The 18,206-nt window shown below is 43.3% G+C and overlaps 1 protein-coding gene across 2 annotated transcripts; it reads right to left on the reverse strand.

Annotated features, from left to right (window-relative positions):
* Positions 1–9,085: 9,085 nt before the first annotated feature.
* On the reverse strand, positions 9,086–16,563 carry STEEP1 (STING1 ER exit protein 1). Of its 2 annotated transcripts, XM_045031528.1 has the most exons (7): positions 16,335–16,544; positions 14,650–14,767; positions 13,312–13,353; positions 12,567–12,705; positions 11,937–12,026; positions 10,617–10,709; positions 9,086–9,599 (listed from the first exon to the last, which is right to left on the reverse strand). In XM_045031528.1, the coding sequence occupies exons 1-7, from the start codon at positions 16,456–16,458 to the stop codon at positions 9,537–9,539; spliced, it is 669 nt and encodes a 222-aa protein (XP_044887463.1). In that variant the 5' UTR covers positions 16,459–16,544; the 3' UTR covers positions 9,086–9,536. The 2 variants fall into 2 exon arrangements, with proteins under 2 accessions (XP_044887463.1, XP_044887462.1); XM_045031527.1 differs by lacking the exon at positions 9,086–9,599 and having other exon boundaries at positions 10,527–10,709; positions 16,335–16,563.
* Positions 16,564–18,206: the final 1,643 nt, after the last annotated feature.

An 18,206-nucleotide genomic window follows, 5' to 3' on the forward strand; every position in this document is an offset into this window, starting at 1 on the left:
AGCTACTGTTGTTACTTACACTTTCCTCTGAAGCATCTGGTGCCGGTCACTGCCAAAGACCATGTATTGGACTGGATGCACCTAGATAGATCCAGCCAGGCAATTCCTGTAGTCCTAAACTGGAAACCAGGTTCAGCTTTATGATTTCCAGTGGTCAGGGCAGAGGCGTGCATGGATGAAAGTGTAGGTGTTTGGGGTTGGGAGTGGAATCTGGAGATGTCTATATTGCCAGAATGGATTAATCCACAGGGATTTTGTTTAGGATCAGAGCTTTCCCCCAAATGACTGTTTGTGTTGGAGCAGGATGTGAACTTCCCAAAGATTTAGCAAACATTGCATATTTGTGCTATAGACAATGAAGAGTCCTTCCTGTGCAAGAGGATACTGGTGTATGTTTAAACATCTCAGTGAGCGAAGATAGCCCACCGTGAAAAAGCTGTAGGTATAGATACAAACAATTCAAACCAAATACATTAAAACAATCTAAAGCCTTTCCTGATCTTATGTGATTGGTAGAAAGCTTCTGACCCTAACATTCAAATGTTATTATAACCAAACCATAGCCATCAATTTTATCCCTATGTTGCACATCACACCAGGGTGGATAAAAATCTTATTTTTTTTTAAATTAAAATGGATTTTTAAATTTGAATTTAAATACAGGTTTATTTTGTTAAATAAATGTATTTAGAATTAAAAATTTAAATTATGAAAAACCTAAAGTAAGTCCTACATTTACTATAATCTATTTAAAATAATTACATTGATTAATAATAATATTAAGTAATACATGTTCACTGCCACATTTTAAAGAAAAACAAACCACTGAACTGGTTGAAATTACTGGCTAAGCAACTGGAACCAGAGTTTGATGTGCTAAACTAGATTTTCACAGCAGGTGCAGAAAGAGTATTTTCTTCTTTTCAATTTATTCAACTAGTTCAGTGCAAAGGCTAGTTCATTCAGAGTTTAAAAATAAAAAAACAATTGGGTGTTAAAAAAGCAGGAAAGCTTGTTTTCCTCTTCCAGTCTATAAACAGAAATGGAGTGTGAGAGGATGAGATCTACTAATTCTGAAATCCTGACAGACGTGGTGACCAGAAACAGTCAGTTCACAAGTCACTAACTATAGATAATACTTCCTCTGTTTAATAAATCAGTTTTAAATGTAAAACATGTTTTGATAAACTTTTTGATAATTTTTTCTTATGTATCCAGCACATTCAAGCTAATTCTATTTTAAATAAAACAAAATGTAAAATGCTCTTTTTAAATTTAATTTTAATTTCCATCCAGATAGAACTTGACACATATCACTAGTAAATTAAAAATCTGAATAAATGTAAGGTCAGTTATATAATAACTTAAATGTGTACTGATGTGGCGTATTCTCCGGATTAGCAAAAGAAATACCAAATTTAGTGTAGGGGGTATATTTAGTTTAAAGGACAGGTTTTAATAGTTACAAACTAATGAGAGTCAACCTTTCTTTAGGAAAATAACTAAAAAGTACAAAGGCAAAACAAGGTTACAATTGATTTAAAATCAAGGTTTCCTGCTTGGTGATTTAAATAATTATAACATTAATGATTGAAATTGCTTTGATTTAAATCAATCCACTCTGCTTTTAGCTTCACAACAAAACCAGGAAGGAACACTGACTCTTTTGTTCCTAAAACACAAGGCCCTAAGGGGAGTTCTTATAATCTGTCAGCAGAGACGGGCCTAACATGTTGATGGCAGTGGAATACATGCACCACCAGTTATTACAATATATTATTTTGTTTAAATCATGTGAATAGCCCATTATTACCTTGGAACAAACCTCAGAGCTTTGGTAGCCAATTACATAGTACCTTATGTCCAAACAATCTTGATTTACAAGCAGTAATGTGCTGTCTATAGTGCATTAACTCTTACTTCAGTTAATGAGGCCACATAGTTGTAAATAATATATTACCCGAAGTGCACTCCAGCTTTCCAGCAGAGAAGAAAGTGATCTCTGTCCAAATGCCTTGGTCCAGATATAATATTGAGGGAGCTAGACATTCTTCTAAATTAATATTGCCTTCTCCTGGTAGCAGTGATGTGCAGAAATACAAGATAAAATAAGTAACATCACCAGTTTATCGTCAATCCAACCCTGTTTGATATAAGAAAGAAGTGATACTTTGTGTAACTACAAATCGGTACAATTAAAATAAACAATCAGGCAAGCACATGATCTCCTGGGCTGGAATCTCTCTCTCTCTCGCTCTCTCTCTCTCTCACACACACACACACAGCTTTTTGCATTCTGAGAAAAATTTAGGAACTCAGACATTTGTCAGAAGACAGATTTTTGGTTGCATCTCAATTAAAAGTATTAGGTTCATTCATAGCAGCTAGAGATTCAAAAGATCTATTCAATTATGTAATGTATTCCTTTTCCAGGGTAGGATGTAATCATATCCAGACGTTAAACAGAGGCTACACTTACATTGTTAATAGTGAATAATTGCTATTATCTATCATTTACAAAGTGAAAGTCGAGGCATAATGGGAAATGCCTAGTACAGTGACCTTAATAATTATTATTAAAGAGCTTTACAATCATATAAATTCATTAAAATTAACATTTTGGGGAAAGTATTCTTTGAAATGTACATTTTTAAAATAACTCAATTTTTTTTTAATCTAGGACTGATTTAACTTACCAGGAACAAGCTAATCACTAGAGAACACCTGAACATTGCAGTGGAATTTTCAAGAGCTCAGCCTGGGCCTAACTGTGCTTCCATTGAAGTTAAGGTAAAATTGGTGTTGGTTTCAGGGAGAGCAGAGTTACACTGAGGCTGAGCCCTTTTGAAAATCTCACTCTACCTTTCAACGGGCATGTAGGCCTTTCTGTAAGAACTACAGATGGATAAGGTAGGTCAAATAACAAGGCAAACTAGAATCAGGAATTAAACCAAACTGGAACGTACGTACGTGTGTGTGTGTGTGTGAGAGAGAGAGAGAGAGAGAGAGACATTTGCACCATGGAAGATTATTCCATAATTGACGATTTTTTAGGTTTCTTGCACCTTCATGTGGGGCATCTGCTACTGACCGCTGTACTGGCTTAAACGGACCACTGGTCTGATTTGATAGGGCACTTCCCATGTTCCTATGGCCAAGTTAAAATGGGGTCTGGATGCATTAAGCCACATTATGACACAGTAAGCGGGTGTCTCTCTAGAGGAAAAAATATTAAGTAACTTCTGATATGCTGATGGCTCCAGCTTGGCTTCAAAGCCTTTCACACTGGCATACACCAAGAGTTACAGGGCATTTATTATGTTTGTTACCCTGGAGAGTTAAATAAAAGTATCAATATACTTAGGGCCATACCAATTAACAGACATGAAAAACACATCATGGACTGTGAAATCTGGTCTTTTGTGTGCTTTTACCCTATATATATAGATTTCACGGAGGAGACAAGCATTTCTCAAATTGGGGGCCCTGACCCAAAAGGGAGTTGCAGGGGGGGGTGTCACAAAGTTATTTTAGGGGGGTTGCGGTATTGCCACCCTTACTGCTGTGCTGCCTTCAGAGCTGGGCGGCCAGCAACAGCGCAGAAGAAGGGTGGCAATACCATCCCATCTCATCCTTACTTCTGCGCCGCTGCTGGCGGCGGCTCTGCCTTCCGAGCTGGGAGACCGGCCAGCAGCCACCGCTCTCAAGCTGCCCAGCTCTGAAGACAGCACCGCCACTGCCAGCAGCAGAGCCGAAGTAAGGGTATCAGTACCACAACCCTCCCCTGCAATAACCCTGCAACCCCCCTACAACTCCTTTTTGGGTCAGCCCCCCTGCAATTACAACACGATGAAAATCCAGGTTCAAATAGCTGAAATCATGACATTTATGATTTTTTAAAATCCTATGATGGTGAAATTGACCAAAATGGAATGTGAATTTGGTAGGGCCCTGAATATACTCTATCAACAGAAGGAGCTGATTATGTGTCGAGGGTGCAGAGCAAGGATACTGTAATAGCTGAATGGAGATATTTGTCTTGTACGTTCTGCAAATGACCTTCAGGAAAGGCAAAGCACAATCTTTACTAAGTCACCTGACTGAAGGTCACAGCTGGGAGCTAGCAGAGCTGGATTTCCTTTTAGGGATATATGCGAAGTCAGGAAGTGTTCACTATATTAGCTAGGGCTCCACCTTCAGCTGTGTGTCATTTCAGCCACGCCTCGCAGTCCCAGTGTCTGCAAGACTTACTTACCTCTTGTGGGAGTTATAACATGCCACACACCTGGGGCCTCCTGAACATGCACAAAGAGACTAACAAGCTTGAGAAGCGTTGGTTTGCTCAGCCACAGTTTTCTCAGACACCTGCAGCTGTCCTGACTGAGATCAGGGCTCCCTGTCGCTGTCCTGTGTCTGAGCTGAGGTTTATTAGCAGGCTTGTCAGCCGGAGACAACCAGGGAAGTTTCAAATGTCTCATTGAAACACCCATTGCAAAATCCTTCCTCTTAGCACATGCCTTAACAGAGCTGCATACGCAAGAGGAGGGAGTGGCACCCCCTCCTTCCGCCCAGCTGTGAATGCTGACTCCCCAGTGGGGAGTGGCTTCCCAACAGCATTACAACCTTAACCGCTCCACTGAAAGTCACTGGATCAGCCCGGCAGGAGGAGGAGTTACACTGACATTGCCTATCACACGCCTGACCTGAAATGTCCCCTGAGGCTCTGCTCATTGAGGGATTGTGCGGTTGTTTGGCGATGAGCACATAAGCTTAGATCCCCCCCCGCAGATTCTCCTTGGTCCATACACACATTTTGTACTAGTGTGGGGAACGTCACACTTACATCCCCACAACCCTTAGTGGGGAACGCAGTGATACTGATATAACTTCGCTTACACTGCTGTAGAGGTTACGCTATGAGCTATACCAGCTAAATCCTAGTGTAGACAAGGCCTTCCCTTCCTGTGTAGGAGTAGCTATACCAGTGTATGGCACCTTCCTACCAATATAACTGTCTCTATGCTATGCGGTATATGCTATACCGGTATAGGTAAAACAGAAAACTTGTGGGTGCAGACACCCCCTAAGGCAGAACGTAACACTAATAATTATACTCAGGACATATATAGCACTAAAGCACTTTACAAAGGTGGGCAAGCGTTTTACAGATGAGGACATTGCAGCACAAAGAAGTGTAGAAAATTCCCCAGGATCTCACAGCCAGTCAGAAGGGGATGCTGATTTCCAAGAACAAAAGGTCAATGTACTATCCCCACTGTGGAAGCTCATTCCCGGACCAGTTTTTTACAACACCCTCCACAGAGCTTTACGTGTAAAATAAAAAACAGTAACTTTTTATTTCAGTGCTAGATTTGGGATTGGAACACAAGATTTCCTGCCCCTGGCACAGGGATCACATCACCAGGATATCCTATTGCATTTAGATCTGGAAAAAAATAAGTAATTTAAATCCTTCTAGGGTGAGACGACCTAATTAGCCATGGGATTTGACCCAACAATGTGTAAGCGTGTATTATAACAGAGTGCCTGTTGCCTGTCTGCTTCATCCATACAATGTAATAGTGAACTGTACTGATGCAAGGCCCAGAATTTGTGATGCATACCCTCCTCCCCTTTCTAGTGGCTGGCTGTGTCTAGGGTTAGAGCCCTGCGACTCTGCAGCTATTCATGGACCATGTGTGCAGATCGGATGCGGATACAAATTTTGTATCCAGGCAGAGCTCTACTGAGGTTACAGCGCATGGGCAGAGATTTTAATTATAGATATAACGGTCCATCACAGAACCATTAGACAGATCTTTATTCACAAGAGGAAATCAGACCTGCTACTGTGCACAGGCTAGTCCTCTGAAAGCCAAACGGAGGAGAAAAGGCCATTTCCCTGTACTGTGCTGCTAATATTGCTGGAGAGTCTGAGAATGAAGAAGTTAATCATGGGTAAAAAATGTCACAAGTGACTATTAATAGCAGCTGATTTTTAACTCCACTATCTTTTCTCAAAACTTTATTTATTCTAGCTGATTTAATGCAATCAGTGAAAACTTGTGCATACAACAGTGCGCGTGCGCGTGCACACACACACAGAGAAAAGTAATAAGTGGTAATATGATGTCTTTCCAGAGAAAGGCCCTGAAATGAGCTCTTTCTTTGTATTCGCTCAACAGGGCTTTGGCTAGAGCTGACTTTATTGGGAGCAGGATCAGGCTCCATGTTTAGTGCCAACCATAGACTAAATTAAATTCAGCAGCCCAGCTGACATCATTGACCACACTGTAATCATATTGAATAAGAACGGTTTTTAGTTTTAAAAGCAATTTCCGATCCCCGGAGATTCCTACACCGAAGAAAAGTTCTCTGGTTTTCAGCAGCCTAAGTCCAAACATGGAGTGGGACAGGGCTGGAGTGGAGAAATGTGATAAGACATCTTCAAATCTTCAAAGGACAAAGAGACTGAACTGTGTGTTTCCTTATCTCAGTAGAACTCTTTTGAGTACGTGACATTCTGACTTTGCATATCTTGTTGAGGTCAGGAAAGGACACTGACTCTAAAGCCAAACGTCTAGGACAGTGGCTCTCAATCTTTCCAGGCTACCGTACCCCTTTCAGGAGTCTGATGTGTCTTGCGTACCAAGTTTCACCTCATTTAAAAACTACTTGCTTACAAAATCAGACCTAAAAATACAAAAGTGTCACACCACACTGTTACTGAAAAATTGCTCACTTTCACCATATAATTATATAATAAATCAGCAGGAATATAAACATTGTACTTACATTTCAGCCTACAGTCTATAGAGCAGTATAAACAAGTCATTGTCTGTATAAAATTTAGTTTGTACTGACTTCGCTAGTGCATTTTATGTAGCCTATTGTAAAACTAGGCAAAGAACTAGATGAGTTGATGTACCCCCAAAAGACCCCTGCGTACGCCCAGAGGTATGCAGACCTCCGGTTGCGCATCACTAGTCTAGGACACCCTTCTTTCCGTTTTACTGTCTCTAGCCAGTGAGGCCCTCTGCTGGTTGGACTGTGGTACCACAATCAGACAAGTTCTCTGACTCCTTTGTAAAACCAATGCCCTTTAGTACAGCTCCACCCAGTCACTACTTCTGTTGCCCTCTCCATCTATTACACACAACCCTGCTGTTTTCTACCTAATGAGCCTCTGAAACAGGCTTCAGATCAGGGACGTGCACAGGAATAAAGATGTGAGTCCTTTTGGAGGGGCATGTTCTGTGCCCCGGCTGCAGCCCCGGGGCCAGAGGAGCTGTCAGTTCCTGCTGCCGGGGCCAGAGGAGCTCACTCTCCCCTCTGCAGCCACTAGCCAGAGTTCTGTGCCCCTGCAGATTATGGGGACGGGGGGGGGGGAAAGAGGGGAAGGCCCCTACTTGCCCCCACCTTGTGCATGCCACTGGGGCTAATACAAATTTCTGCTACAAGCTGGGGGTTTCACAAGCTGGCTGAGCCCCAGTGTGGTACAGCTGTGGGAAAAAGCAAATGTGATCCTTGGATGTATCAGGCAAGGCATTTCCAGAATGATGGAGAAGTATTAACACCATTGTTCAAGGCACTGGTAAGACCTCATCTGGGATAGTGCGTACAATTCTACTCACTCATGTTCAGCAAGATGAATTCAAACTGGAACAGGGGAAGAGGAGCTACTGGGATGATAGGGGGAATGGAGGGCCTATCCAATGAGAGGAGATGGGAAGTGCTTGGCTTGTTTAGTCTAGCAGAAAGAAGACAGAGGGGATATGATTGCTTTCTATAACTACACTGAGGATAAACAAGAGGGAGGGTGAAGAGTTATTTAAACTATAGCACAAGGTTGGCACAAAACTGGCCATGAACAAATTCAGGCTGAAAATTAGAAGGTTTCTAACCAGCAGAGGGGTTTTTGTTGGTCTCCTTCCTCTTAGCATCAGAGGGAGCCATGGCTGGAGATGACACATTGGATTGGGTGGCCAGGGCTCTGAGGCAGCACTGAGCATTCTCTGGTGCTTGTCCAAATGCTCAGGGTCTAACTGATCGCCCTATTTGAGGTCAGGTGGTAATTCTTCCTCCAGGTCAGACTGGCAATGACCTTGGAGAGTTTTCATCTTCCTCGCAGCATATGGGTGCAGGTCACTTGCCAGGATTTTTGTGGCTATATCTCACCTAATCAATTCCCTCACATTGCGGAGGCCTTGGCACTGGTGCACCTTGGTTCCTCCTATTCTCTCCCTGTGGCACATAATAGTTTAGTCTCCTGTGAACTTTGATACCTGGGTCCAATTCCAGTAGTTGGGTTTAGTGTGTAGGTGCTGGGTGGCTTTGGTGGCCTGTGGTATACAGGTGGTTAGACTAGATGATCCAGGGGTCCCTTCTAGCCTGAAACTCTGAATATATATGAATACTTATTGTCTTTTCAGTGCATGTTTAATAGTAATTACATTCTAAATTTCCTTCCTATCCATTTATTCTTCATTATAAGTCTAAGTACTAATGACATTTTGGGCAAGAGATGGCTTACACTTTAGAGACAGAAGTACTATTCAAGTTAAAGTGGTAATCAATGGATTTCATTTATTAGTCCCAGGATATTTATATTTGCATTCCTTAGTTTAAAGAAGGCATTGTTGGTGGTGTAGATCCAGTTTTTGTTTTCAGTCATTTAAGGTAGGTTTGGACTTCACCCTGCCACATCTGTACCATGGGCTTTGTTGTTACAATTGGATTTAAAAACTTTTTGATCACCACTGTTTTCTGATTTTCAAAAGTAGAGACTCTTAAGTACCTTTAGTCAGGCACCCAAATGGCCTAGTTTTCAAAAGTGCTGGGAACCCAGCAATTCCTAGGATCTTAAAAGCATTCAGCTGGGAGTTTATAAAGACGCACTGCTTACCAATCGTGTTGCATCATGGGACTTTGTTTCAAGTCTAATTCAGTGAAGATTTTCAGTTAAGTAAACATGTTGAAGATTTGTGCAGATTATTACCATTCCATCTTGTGCTAGGGTGAGAATTCCCTTTATATATACTGCGTGACTTGAAGAATTGTTTTTTTAAATAAGAACATGGACAACTTACTTTATAAGGATTTATTTGCTGTACATAGATTATTGCTTTACCTACACATCTAAGGTATTTACTGGAATTTTATGTACATCCAAAAACAACACACACACTGAGCTTTTGTAACAGTGTCTTAAACCCATGCACACACTTGGCAGAAGGGTTTCCCCTGGAACAGATATTACCCCCATAAATCAGGCAAAACACTCAAGTGTGCACAGAAGTGTAATTTAAAAAAAGTCTTTGAAGTCCTTCAGTGTATTAAGATACCTGAGATCAAAGTACAGTCTGTAGCAGAGACAGCGTCACCTTCCAAGCTGGTTTCAATGCATAGTTCTTAAAAGTTGTACTTAAGGTCTGCAGGGTTTACTGAATTCTCTGTTGGAGTCTCAGGAGTTGCTGTTGGTTTCCCCTCCTCTCCAAATATTCAGCTGCCTGAGCACGATCTGATGTGGAATCCTCTTATTTGAACTGATTATCTATCAGGGTTCCTTTCATCTTGGCTTTCTTGGCTTCCAGCTCAGCCTGATTAGAAAAATTGGGATAGAATGAAAACTCTACACAAGAACATCAGGAATAACTTTCTCTCCAGTACTCTGAGATATGATCTTCTGATCTGAGCTTTACTAATGCAGCATGCAGCCACTGTCATCTAAGTGAAGAACAAAACGCTTCAAGTCTTTCAACACTCTTTGCTTCTGGGTGCAAATCAGAAGGTGGATTACAATCTTTGAAGCCCCAAATGGTCTGGTACTAGTTACATAAGAGGCCATTTCACACTTTATATCCTGCACTGGCAGGAAGGTGAGCTAGATAATCTAGTAAATCTTTCCCATCTCCAACTTCTATAAGCCTGTCACCATATTAAGATCACCGAGCACGTTCTTACTGTTGGTTTCTAAGTTGACCTTTACAGGACCAGCAACAGACCTACTGCACTGGCAGGCCCTCCTTTCTGTAACTTACTCCCTGTTGTAGCCTATGCTAAAGCCTGAGCGTGGCAGGCTTGAGGACACAATGTAAGGCACATTCTGTTGCTCAAGTTCTGGGGTAATTTCCCTCAGCTCTGATCTGACCATTCATGGGCTAACTAGCTACAGAGGCTGCCCTGATTGCACCAGAGTCTTATAAACTACCCTTTTTGAGTAGGTCTCTATATAATTTTCTATAATCTTCAATTTTAGAGGACTAGAGAAAATCTCTGTAAAGTCTTCACCATATTTTACCTCTCCTACCCGTCCTCTGAGGAGATGTCTAACAACAGGAGCTTACACCACTGGGGGAAAACCTACAATAATTGTGAGGATTTTCTTTATAGTATTTAATATTTTTTCCAATTCAAGTTAAAAATACAAAGCATAAATAATTTGGACTGTTAAACTTAGCTAACGCCCACCCCCAAAGCTGCATGTGAACTCTGTAAACCCACTGTAGGGTATTAAGATATGCTGCTTATGTATACTGCCAACAGACCCAAGGGAATTGGACACCCCACAAAGATACAGTTACAGCAACAATACACTGAAAACAAAACAGACTTACCAGTTCCTGCAGCCTCCTTTTGCTCATGCCTTTGCGTTCCAGCTGCTTTTCAATCACTTTAGCATTCTGTGCATAGGAATCTGCAATCTCTCGCTGAAAAATATAGTGTCACTGTGTTATACTGTGGGCCAGAACTTCACTGCCTCACTGAGCTCATAAGTGAGATGGGCAGGATCAATTTCCAGCTAAGTATAAAGTTAGTGACAATGTGAGCACTACCCATCTTTAGTGTGGGGCCTGCACCTGTGAAAAGATCTCCATTGTGCTGCTATATATCTATACAGTGTTCTGTCCTCAAAATGTTTCAGATTGACAGGCAAACTATAAAGTGATAATTTCTCCTGCCACTGAAATGCAGTCACCTCTAGGGTGCAGCATGCCTGCTGTTTAAAGTGCATGGTAACAACAGCTTAGAACAAGAAGTGAAGAATCAGGACCACAAGACACTGGCCAATTTTAGTCATCACCATGATGTTCTGGCTGGTACATGCAAAATGCAATCAAGAAAGGTTGATATGTAATGTGTGCTCTGGACCAGGTCTCTTCATTAACATCATGGCAGAGGCAGTTCAGGGGAGATCATAACGGCTAAAGGAGTTGTGTTACCAGATGGAAGACTATTAATACTACCATACGAGGAGACTGTCACTTGCATGTTAAATATATTAATTACCTGCTTATCTATATGCAGTCTTAACCAAGCTGAATACACCTGACTTGAGATCATCCATTTATTTCAACCAAGAACATCGCAGAATGAAAAATAAACTGAGGAGAATTACCAGGAAGGAGAAGCAGGAATGAGGTCACAATTCCCCTCAAATTGCTGCACAGAGGGAAAAGTAAGTTTTCCCTCTTAGAATACAGTTAACCCTCCTAGAAAAAAGTTAGCCCTCCTAGAATAGAGAGGCAGAGAGGATGGCTACTGCATAGTAACTCACTAGCATTATTTGTTAGCTTGTCCTAGAAGATACCCATCTCACTAGTACTAGTAGGATGATCCATGGTTGTGGCATGAATCTTATTAGCCACAGAAATGTTCAGGTAGCCAGATACTATGGTGAAGAGCGCAACATAAATACTTAGATGGATAACTGAGCTTTCTGTCTGACTGAACTTCCATGGGGAAATTCAAATCTTCTATTTGATGAATAATGGACTTCCCTTATGTATGATCAGACTGAAAGGCTAAAATGGAATTAAATCGAAAGTGTTGCCATTCAGACAAGAAACTTCTGGAGAGCTTAGATTTGATGTCCCAACAAACCCCCCTGTGTAACTTGGTATCTTGCTGGCATTAGCAGGGCAAAGAAAACTCACTGCTTCAATCTCCTCCTCCTCTTCATCAATGGTGGAGACCGTGACTGAACTGAACTTGCCCATGTCTTTTGTCCGTTTGGTCATCATCACCTAGGAAATGAACAAGAGATTTTACTTTAGTTCAGTGCACATTAGTGTTACCAATAACTTTTCGCTACTCCATAGCTGTGAAGGCTTTTCCTGTAAATCCATACTGTTAAGTATTGCCTTTTATGGGAGGCACAGTAAGATTAACCACATGGGTTTGCTGGTACCAAGAAGTGCCAGGTCTTGGAATTAATGTACTCAACACCAAGAATTGGAGAGAAGATAATATTCAGGTGACAAGTCTGAGATGCTTTCAAATGGATCTTCTAGGTTGCTTAGGCCAAAGATCTAACAGATGTTAGCATCCCTTCCCACCCTTATTCCTCTGTCCTCCGGTTTCAAAAACTTCATGTTAGTCTTCCTTGGCAGAAGTTGAATGCAGTCAACACCACTATTTCAGGTAAACTAGAAGGGATCATTAGAATGACATGGCACAGAGGCCAGGCATTCTAGCAGAGATGACCAGACTTATTAGGTCATTTTGTCTATCCACACCCTTTTGAAAGGCAAAGATAGCTTTGTAACTCATCTAAGCCTATTTACCTTTTTGGGAGGCTCCTGTTTCTGAGTGTATATGTTTGTTTTCCCAAAGCCCTGGCCAAACTTGACCACAGCTCCATCGACAATGAAAGTAACTGGGGCATTCTTCTGCTGGTGCTGGTAGAAGAGCAGAAGTCCACACCTGGAAACAACAACACATCTACTGGTGAAAGAGTGCAGATCTCAGTCTCATGCTCAGAGGCCTTGTTTGTAGTTTATTTATCAAACGGGCTTTAAAAACAGCCTGTACCGCAAACTTGTCCAGTGATCATGTAGCTAATTAGCCTTTTTGTACAGGCTGGAACTTCTTTTCAGGTAACCGATCATCAAAGGAGACAGATCATAGACCAAACATTAGAACGTCAACAGGTGAAGAGTCACAGATTTTCTCAAAAGCCCATTTTATAATCCTGTGTTGTCTTTCCTTCCATTATGTGATACGTACCCAACTCTCTCCCTGCCTTCCTGAGCTGCCAAATTGAGAAATGCAACAAAAATGAAAAGTGCAATAAATTGTGACAAATGGGAGTGCTGGTAAAAGGCTGGTCTTTATATTCTGGCCCCAGCTACCTGACCAGGATCAGGATTACAAAATGTTAATACCCCCATCACATCACACCAGTCAAAAATCTCCTGTCTCCAGGAGCTACTCTTACAAGAAGAAATGTTATTTCTAAGGGACGTGACACACAATGAAAAGTAAAAAACAAGCTCTTATGCTGAAATGATTTGCTCTGCTGACACTTACTTCCCACACTTCTTCCTGTACTGCCGCTCAATACCTTCAGGTCTGGGGGAGAAAGAGAGAATTTACAGAAAAATGGAAAGGCATCAGCTACTCCTGTCTAGATACTAAGGAGGAGAGTGCATTAGCAACACCTAAGAGTAAACAGAAATAATTCCAAATGAGCAATGAGATAGTGGCTTGGGTGTTGTGTATACCTAACAGATCTACAGTTCATTAGGTGTCCATAAAGTGGTAATACATAGTCTGATTCTGGACACCAACTAAAAGAGACATGGGGGCTTGCTACCTTGAGAAAGGCTTGCTACCTTGACTTTATCCCTAATGAAATCTCAACATCCTTCCTTACTTGAGCTGTTGGTCTGTTTTGTCTTAGGGCTTGTCTATATAAACACTTAATTCACAGCAAACTGGGGTCTAAATCTACCCCCCACTAGTCTGCTGTGCACAAATTGACTCTGTGGACCCTGCTGCCCCATTTTGAAAGGAGAGTAGAGTCAAGCACACTACAGAACTTTCAGTGCATGGCAGCAGGGTCCACATGGACAATCTGCAAACATCTGACTACTGTGGATACATTCACACACAACCTAACTATCCATACAGACAAGCCGTTAGTCTTCTCTCTCAGACTGTACATTCTTTGGGTCACAGAATGTGTCTCAGTCTATGGTATGTTGTAAAGGGCCATGTAAATGTGTATGAGATTTTTAATAGTAATATTTCCAAACAGAGTTAAAAGTCACAGCAAGACTAGAGAGCCAGAGTGCTGTAATTTACCTGAAATCCAGGAGAAGAGGAAAACAAAGCACAAGGTCCCCGTCCCCAAATAGGCTGCACTTTAACCTGTCAACTCTGTATTGCAGTGACCAATGTGTTTATAAGAGTGATTTACAATAGGCTCTCAATGGCCTCCTTTTATCAAAAATCCAACGGCAGGGGTGCTGGCAGTCCAAGCTTCTTGGAAGCTGCTCACTTCAGATTAAATAGTTTTGCTTCGTGTCTGCTTTTGTTGTGGTCATGAAATAAGGGCCAGATTGGGTTTTTCAAATTTAATTTACCATCAATAGTAATTTTTCCTCTGGTAAACAGGAAAGAGAATTAGCATTCATATGGCATTCTGTCATATGGCTGAAGTAGCTCAAATGGGGACCTAAACTATTTGACCATGTCTCTTTAATACCAGCAAATGAGCTGATGACAGTGTTAACGACTTCAGATTTAGCGGTACTCAGGTTACCAATTTTAGGAGCTATTTTCATCCAAAAATTTGGAGCACAAAGAGTGACAGTATCACAGCAACTGTCAAGGAAGCCAAAGGAGGAAGAGAAGGTTTCCTACCTTCTGAGATAAACATTTTCCTCCTCCTCTGTGTTACAGAATTTATGAGCATGTTTGGCTGCATCAATCACCCGAGCTCTGTCTCGAGGTCTCATGGGCAGTTTCTCCAGCTGACAGTCTGCAGAAGTGAAGAGAGAGGCTGTTATAGAATGCAGATTCAGATCCATCGCTAAGGGAGGGAGTTCTGATTGTCAGGAGTGTTCATCTGAGATGGAGAGGCAAACTTTGAAGGCCCCCCCGCTCCCTTTTTTTTGGTGAACACCTAGTGACTTTCTTCATCACACATTTACTTTAAACACCTCTTTATCCCTCCCCCACCCACCCCCCACACAGAAAAACTGCCACACACAAGCATTGGTCCACTCTGTTAGATTTCTGCATGATCTCCTGGTGACATAAACGTTGAGTGGTTTAGCAATCTAACTGATCAAAGTCCAGGCGCAGAAGAGTGCCCAACACTGCAGTACCACATTTCTTCTCCCTCCACTTTTCATTTTTGTTCCAAACTCTACCTCATCTCAGCTGGAGATTCATCACAACCCGGCATCATTAAGGATGGAGGGGAAGACAGGGAAAAAAAAAGAAAAAGAACAGGAGTACTTGTGGCACCTTAAAGACTAAGACATTTACCGGTATTTGAGCATAGTCCATGAAAGCTTATGCTCAAATAAATTTGTTAGTCTCTAAGGTGCCACAAGTACTTCTGTTCTTTTTGCGGATACAGACTAACATGGCTGCTCCTCAGGAAAAAAAAAGGGGGGGGGATCCCAACACAAGGATTTAAGAAACTTTGGACACCAAGAGATGCTGCAGAGTGGTGACAAAACTTAATAATGTTAATACTTTGCAACTCTGTAACACTTTATATATCCAAAGCACTGAACAAACATTAAGGCCCAGAAAACTGAAGTACCTGGCTTAAATTAGTATGAGATGGGCTGAGGACTCAGGAGCTCCTGTCTCCTAGTGCTGTGATCAGAGAACTCTACCACCCCTTTACAAGACTCTCAAATCAATGAATTTAGTCTCTCAGCCTCCCCAGGGGATCTATGGAAGCTTTATCCCTCCCACTTTGCAGATGGGGAAACTGAAGTACAGGGAAAGTGACTTGTCCAAGGCCATGAAGGGAGAGAAATGGCAGGGCCAGGAATAAAGGCCCAAAGGCAGAGCTACTTCCCACTCAGATTTTCCCAGGGATCCCATTGTCATAAGGTGGTGGGAGGCCATTGGGTCAGCTGGTGCATCACGGGCACATTCTGAAGTGCAAAGGAGGTGTCCATGTCATCTGAAAATCTTCCCAATCCCCAGGGATGCCCAACATCCCCTCCCACCTATGACCCACAAACTGACCCATGGAACAACACCCCACACCCAGCCATCATCCCAGCCTCCAGGGATCTATAGGGACTCAGCCAAGACTAGGGTCCCTCCTCCCTAGCTGCTCCCCCCACCCGGCGGGCCCCGGTCCCCTGCCCCCCAGGGCCCAGCTGCCCCCGCCCGGCGGGCCCCGGTCCCCTGCCCCCCAGGGCCCAGCTGCCCCCGCCCGGCGGGGCCCGGTCCCCGCCCCCCAGGGCCCAGCTGCCCCCGCCCGGCGGGGCCCGGTCCCCGCCCCCCAGGGCCCAGCTGCCCCCGCCCGACGGGCCCCGGTCCCCGCCGCTCCGCGGCGGGCGCGCCGCCCGGCTCACCCAGCACCAGCACCATCTGGCCGCACAGACAGTAGTAAACGTGCAGCGGCTTCTCGCCATCGTCGTACTCCTCGCGGTCCCGGGTGTCGGAGCAGACCACGGAGCGGGACACCACCTTGGGCATGGCGGCGCCGAGCGAGAGCAGCCGGCGGAGGCCCTGCCCCTCGGCCCGCGTCGGGGTCGGGCCGCCCCTTCAGGGGCTGGGCCTAGGGCGGGGGCCTCGGCCTGCCTCCCCGAAGGGCCGCCCCGGGGGCGGGGCTGAGCGCCGCTGGGGGTGCGCTGGGGCAGGGGTTGCCGTGGGATGGGGGGGGCGAGGCGGTAAACACGGGTAGAGTTGGGCTGGTGTGGTTACACGGGGGGAACTTCTCGAGCTGGGGGGGGGGCTCTGGGTCGTGTACATTGGGGTGGCCGCAGCTCTGGGATGATGCATCCGGGGGGAGGGGCTGCTCTAGGAGGTTACACACTGCGGTGGGGTGGGGGCTGTTGTCCTGGGATACTAGATACTAGGCCCAGGGGGAGCTGCCCTGGAATGGAATACACTGGGGGGGCGGGGGCTGTCCTGGGTTATATGTGGGGACTGCAGTAGCATAGATTGTATACTGAACTGGCATGACATAATGGGGTGTTTCGTTTGTATGTTGTGACGTGCACCCCGGAAGGGGCACTACATGATGTGTATTAGAGGGGGGACATATGCATATATTGGCAGTAGCTCACTGGTATAACACACCGTATATTAAAGAAGTTGCTTGCTTTGACTTGTGGTAGCGCAGCATGAGTATTGTGGATTTCTCTGGCCTGCATGAGCATAGCCAATGTAGGGAAGGATGCTGCAGGTTCTCTGTTCTACACGTGTAGAAAAGGAGATTTTTAAAGGCACTAATGGGAATTAGGCAACCAACTGCAGTTACTTTCAGTGGGAAATGGGCATGTTACACCTTAGGGTGCTTTTGAAAATCCCAAGACTGCTTTGCATCTTGCATATGAGCAGTTTAACCCAGATTGTAATGTTTGTGTACTACAAGCAGTGTATATTTTAGTGCTGAAAATCACTTTCTCCTCTAATACCTCCCTTGTCTATGTTAGTTTCCTCATCTGTAAAATGGGAATTAGACTACTTGCCTGTCTTCTTCACAGGGATATTGTGAAGTTAATTAATATTAATAAAGCATCTTGGGAGCCGCATCTTGGGAGCCAAATAATTTAAGATTAAAAAAGAGCTAGCCATATGACTAGCCAATCAAAAAAAAATCCAGAGTTATAAGTAGTGACAATAAAAGTTTTGGAAGCCATATTAAGCCTTGTATTGTAGGTCTTAAACCAATCTCTATTAGAGATCAGGATGAGATGTAGGTGGGGAGAGCAGAACAGATTATCCCATATATGCTTACTGCAGGCTTCTTATGCCATCCTCTGAAGCATCTGGTTCTGGCCACTGTCAGAGGTAAGATCTTGGGCCAGATGGACTGCTGATCTGATCCAGTATGACAATTTCTACATTTCCTATGAGCCTCAGGTAACAGGCTCTATATACTGCAAGTAAAAATGTTCAAGAATCAAAGGGAAACAAGTATTTAATTAAAAATGTTAGAGATTCTTATGGTGGCTCAGAATACTATGAAATAAAGATACTGAAACTGCAAACTAAGGATATTGGAGCCTGTTTTCGCTAAGGACTGTCCTTTGATTCCAATGTTTACAGAATCTATTTTGGATCCAGAAAATATATCCAGCCCAAGCAAAATGAAAATACATGCAGGAAAGTAAGGTCCTGATCCTACAAAGAGCTCCACTTAATTTAATGCAAGCCAAGAGAGGTCTTAGCATTAAATTAAGTTTGGTTCATATGTTTCCTTTGCATATGGTGGTTAC

This window comes from Mauremys mutica, chromosome 9 (assembly GCF_020497125.1).
Source record: "Mauremys mutica isolate MM-2020 ecotype Southern chromosome 9, ASM2049712v1, whole genome shotgun sequence".
In the NCBI taxonomy this organism is placed as follows: Eukaryota; Metazoa; Chordata; order Testudines; family Geoemydidae; genus Mauremys; species Mauremys mutica.

Excerpts from the sequence above, each read along its gene's own strand:
- STEEP1 (XM_045031527.1), bottom strand. The coding sequence starts at position 16,458 with ATGCCCAAGGTGGTGTCCCGCTCCGTGGTCTGCTCCGACACCCGGGAC. Across the intron at positions 14,768-16,334 it reads CCAGATGGTGCTGGTGCTGG|ACTGTCAGCTGGAGAAACTG; the intron begins GTGAGCCGGGCG and ends TCACTTCTGCAG. Across the intron at positions 10,710-11,936 it reads AGGAGGAGGAGATTGAAGCA|CGAGAGATTGCAGATTCCTA; the intron begins GTGAGTTTTCTT and ends TATATTTTTCAG.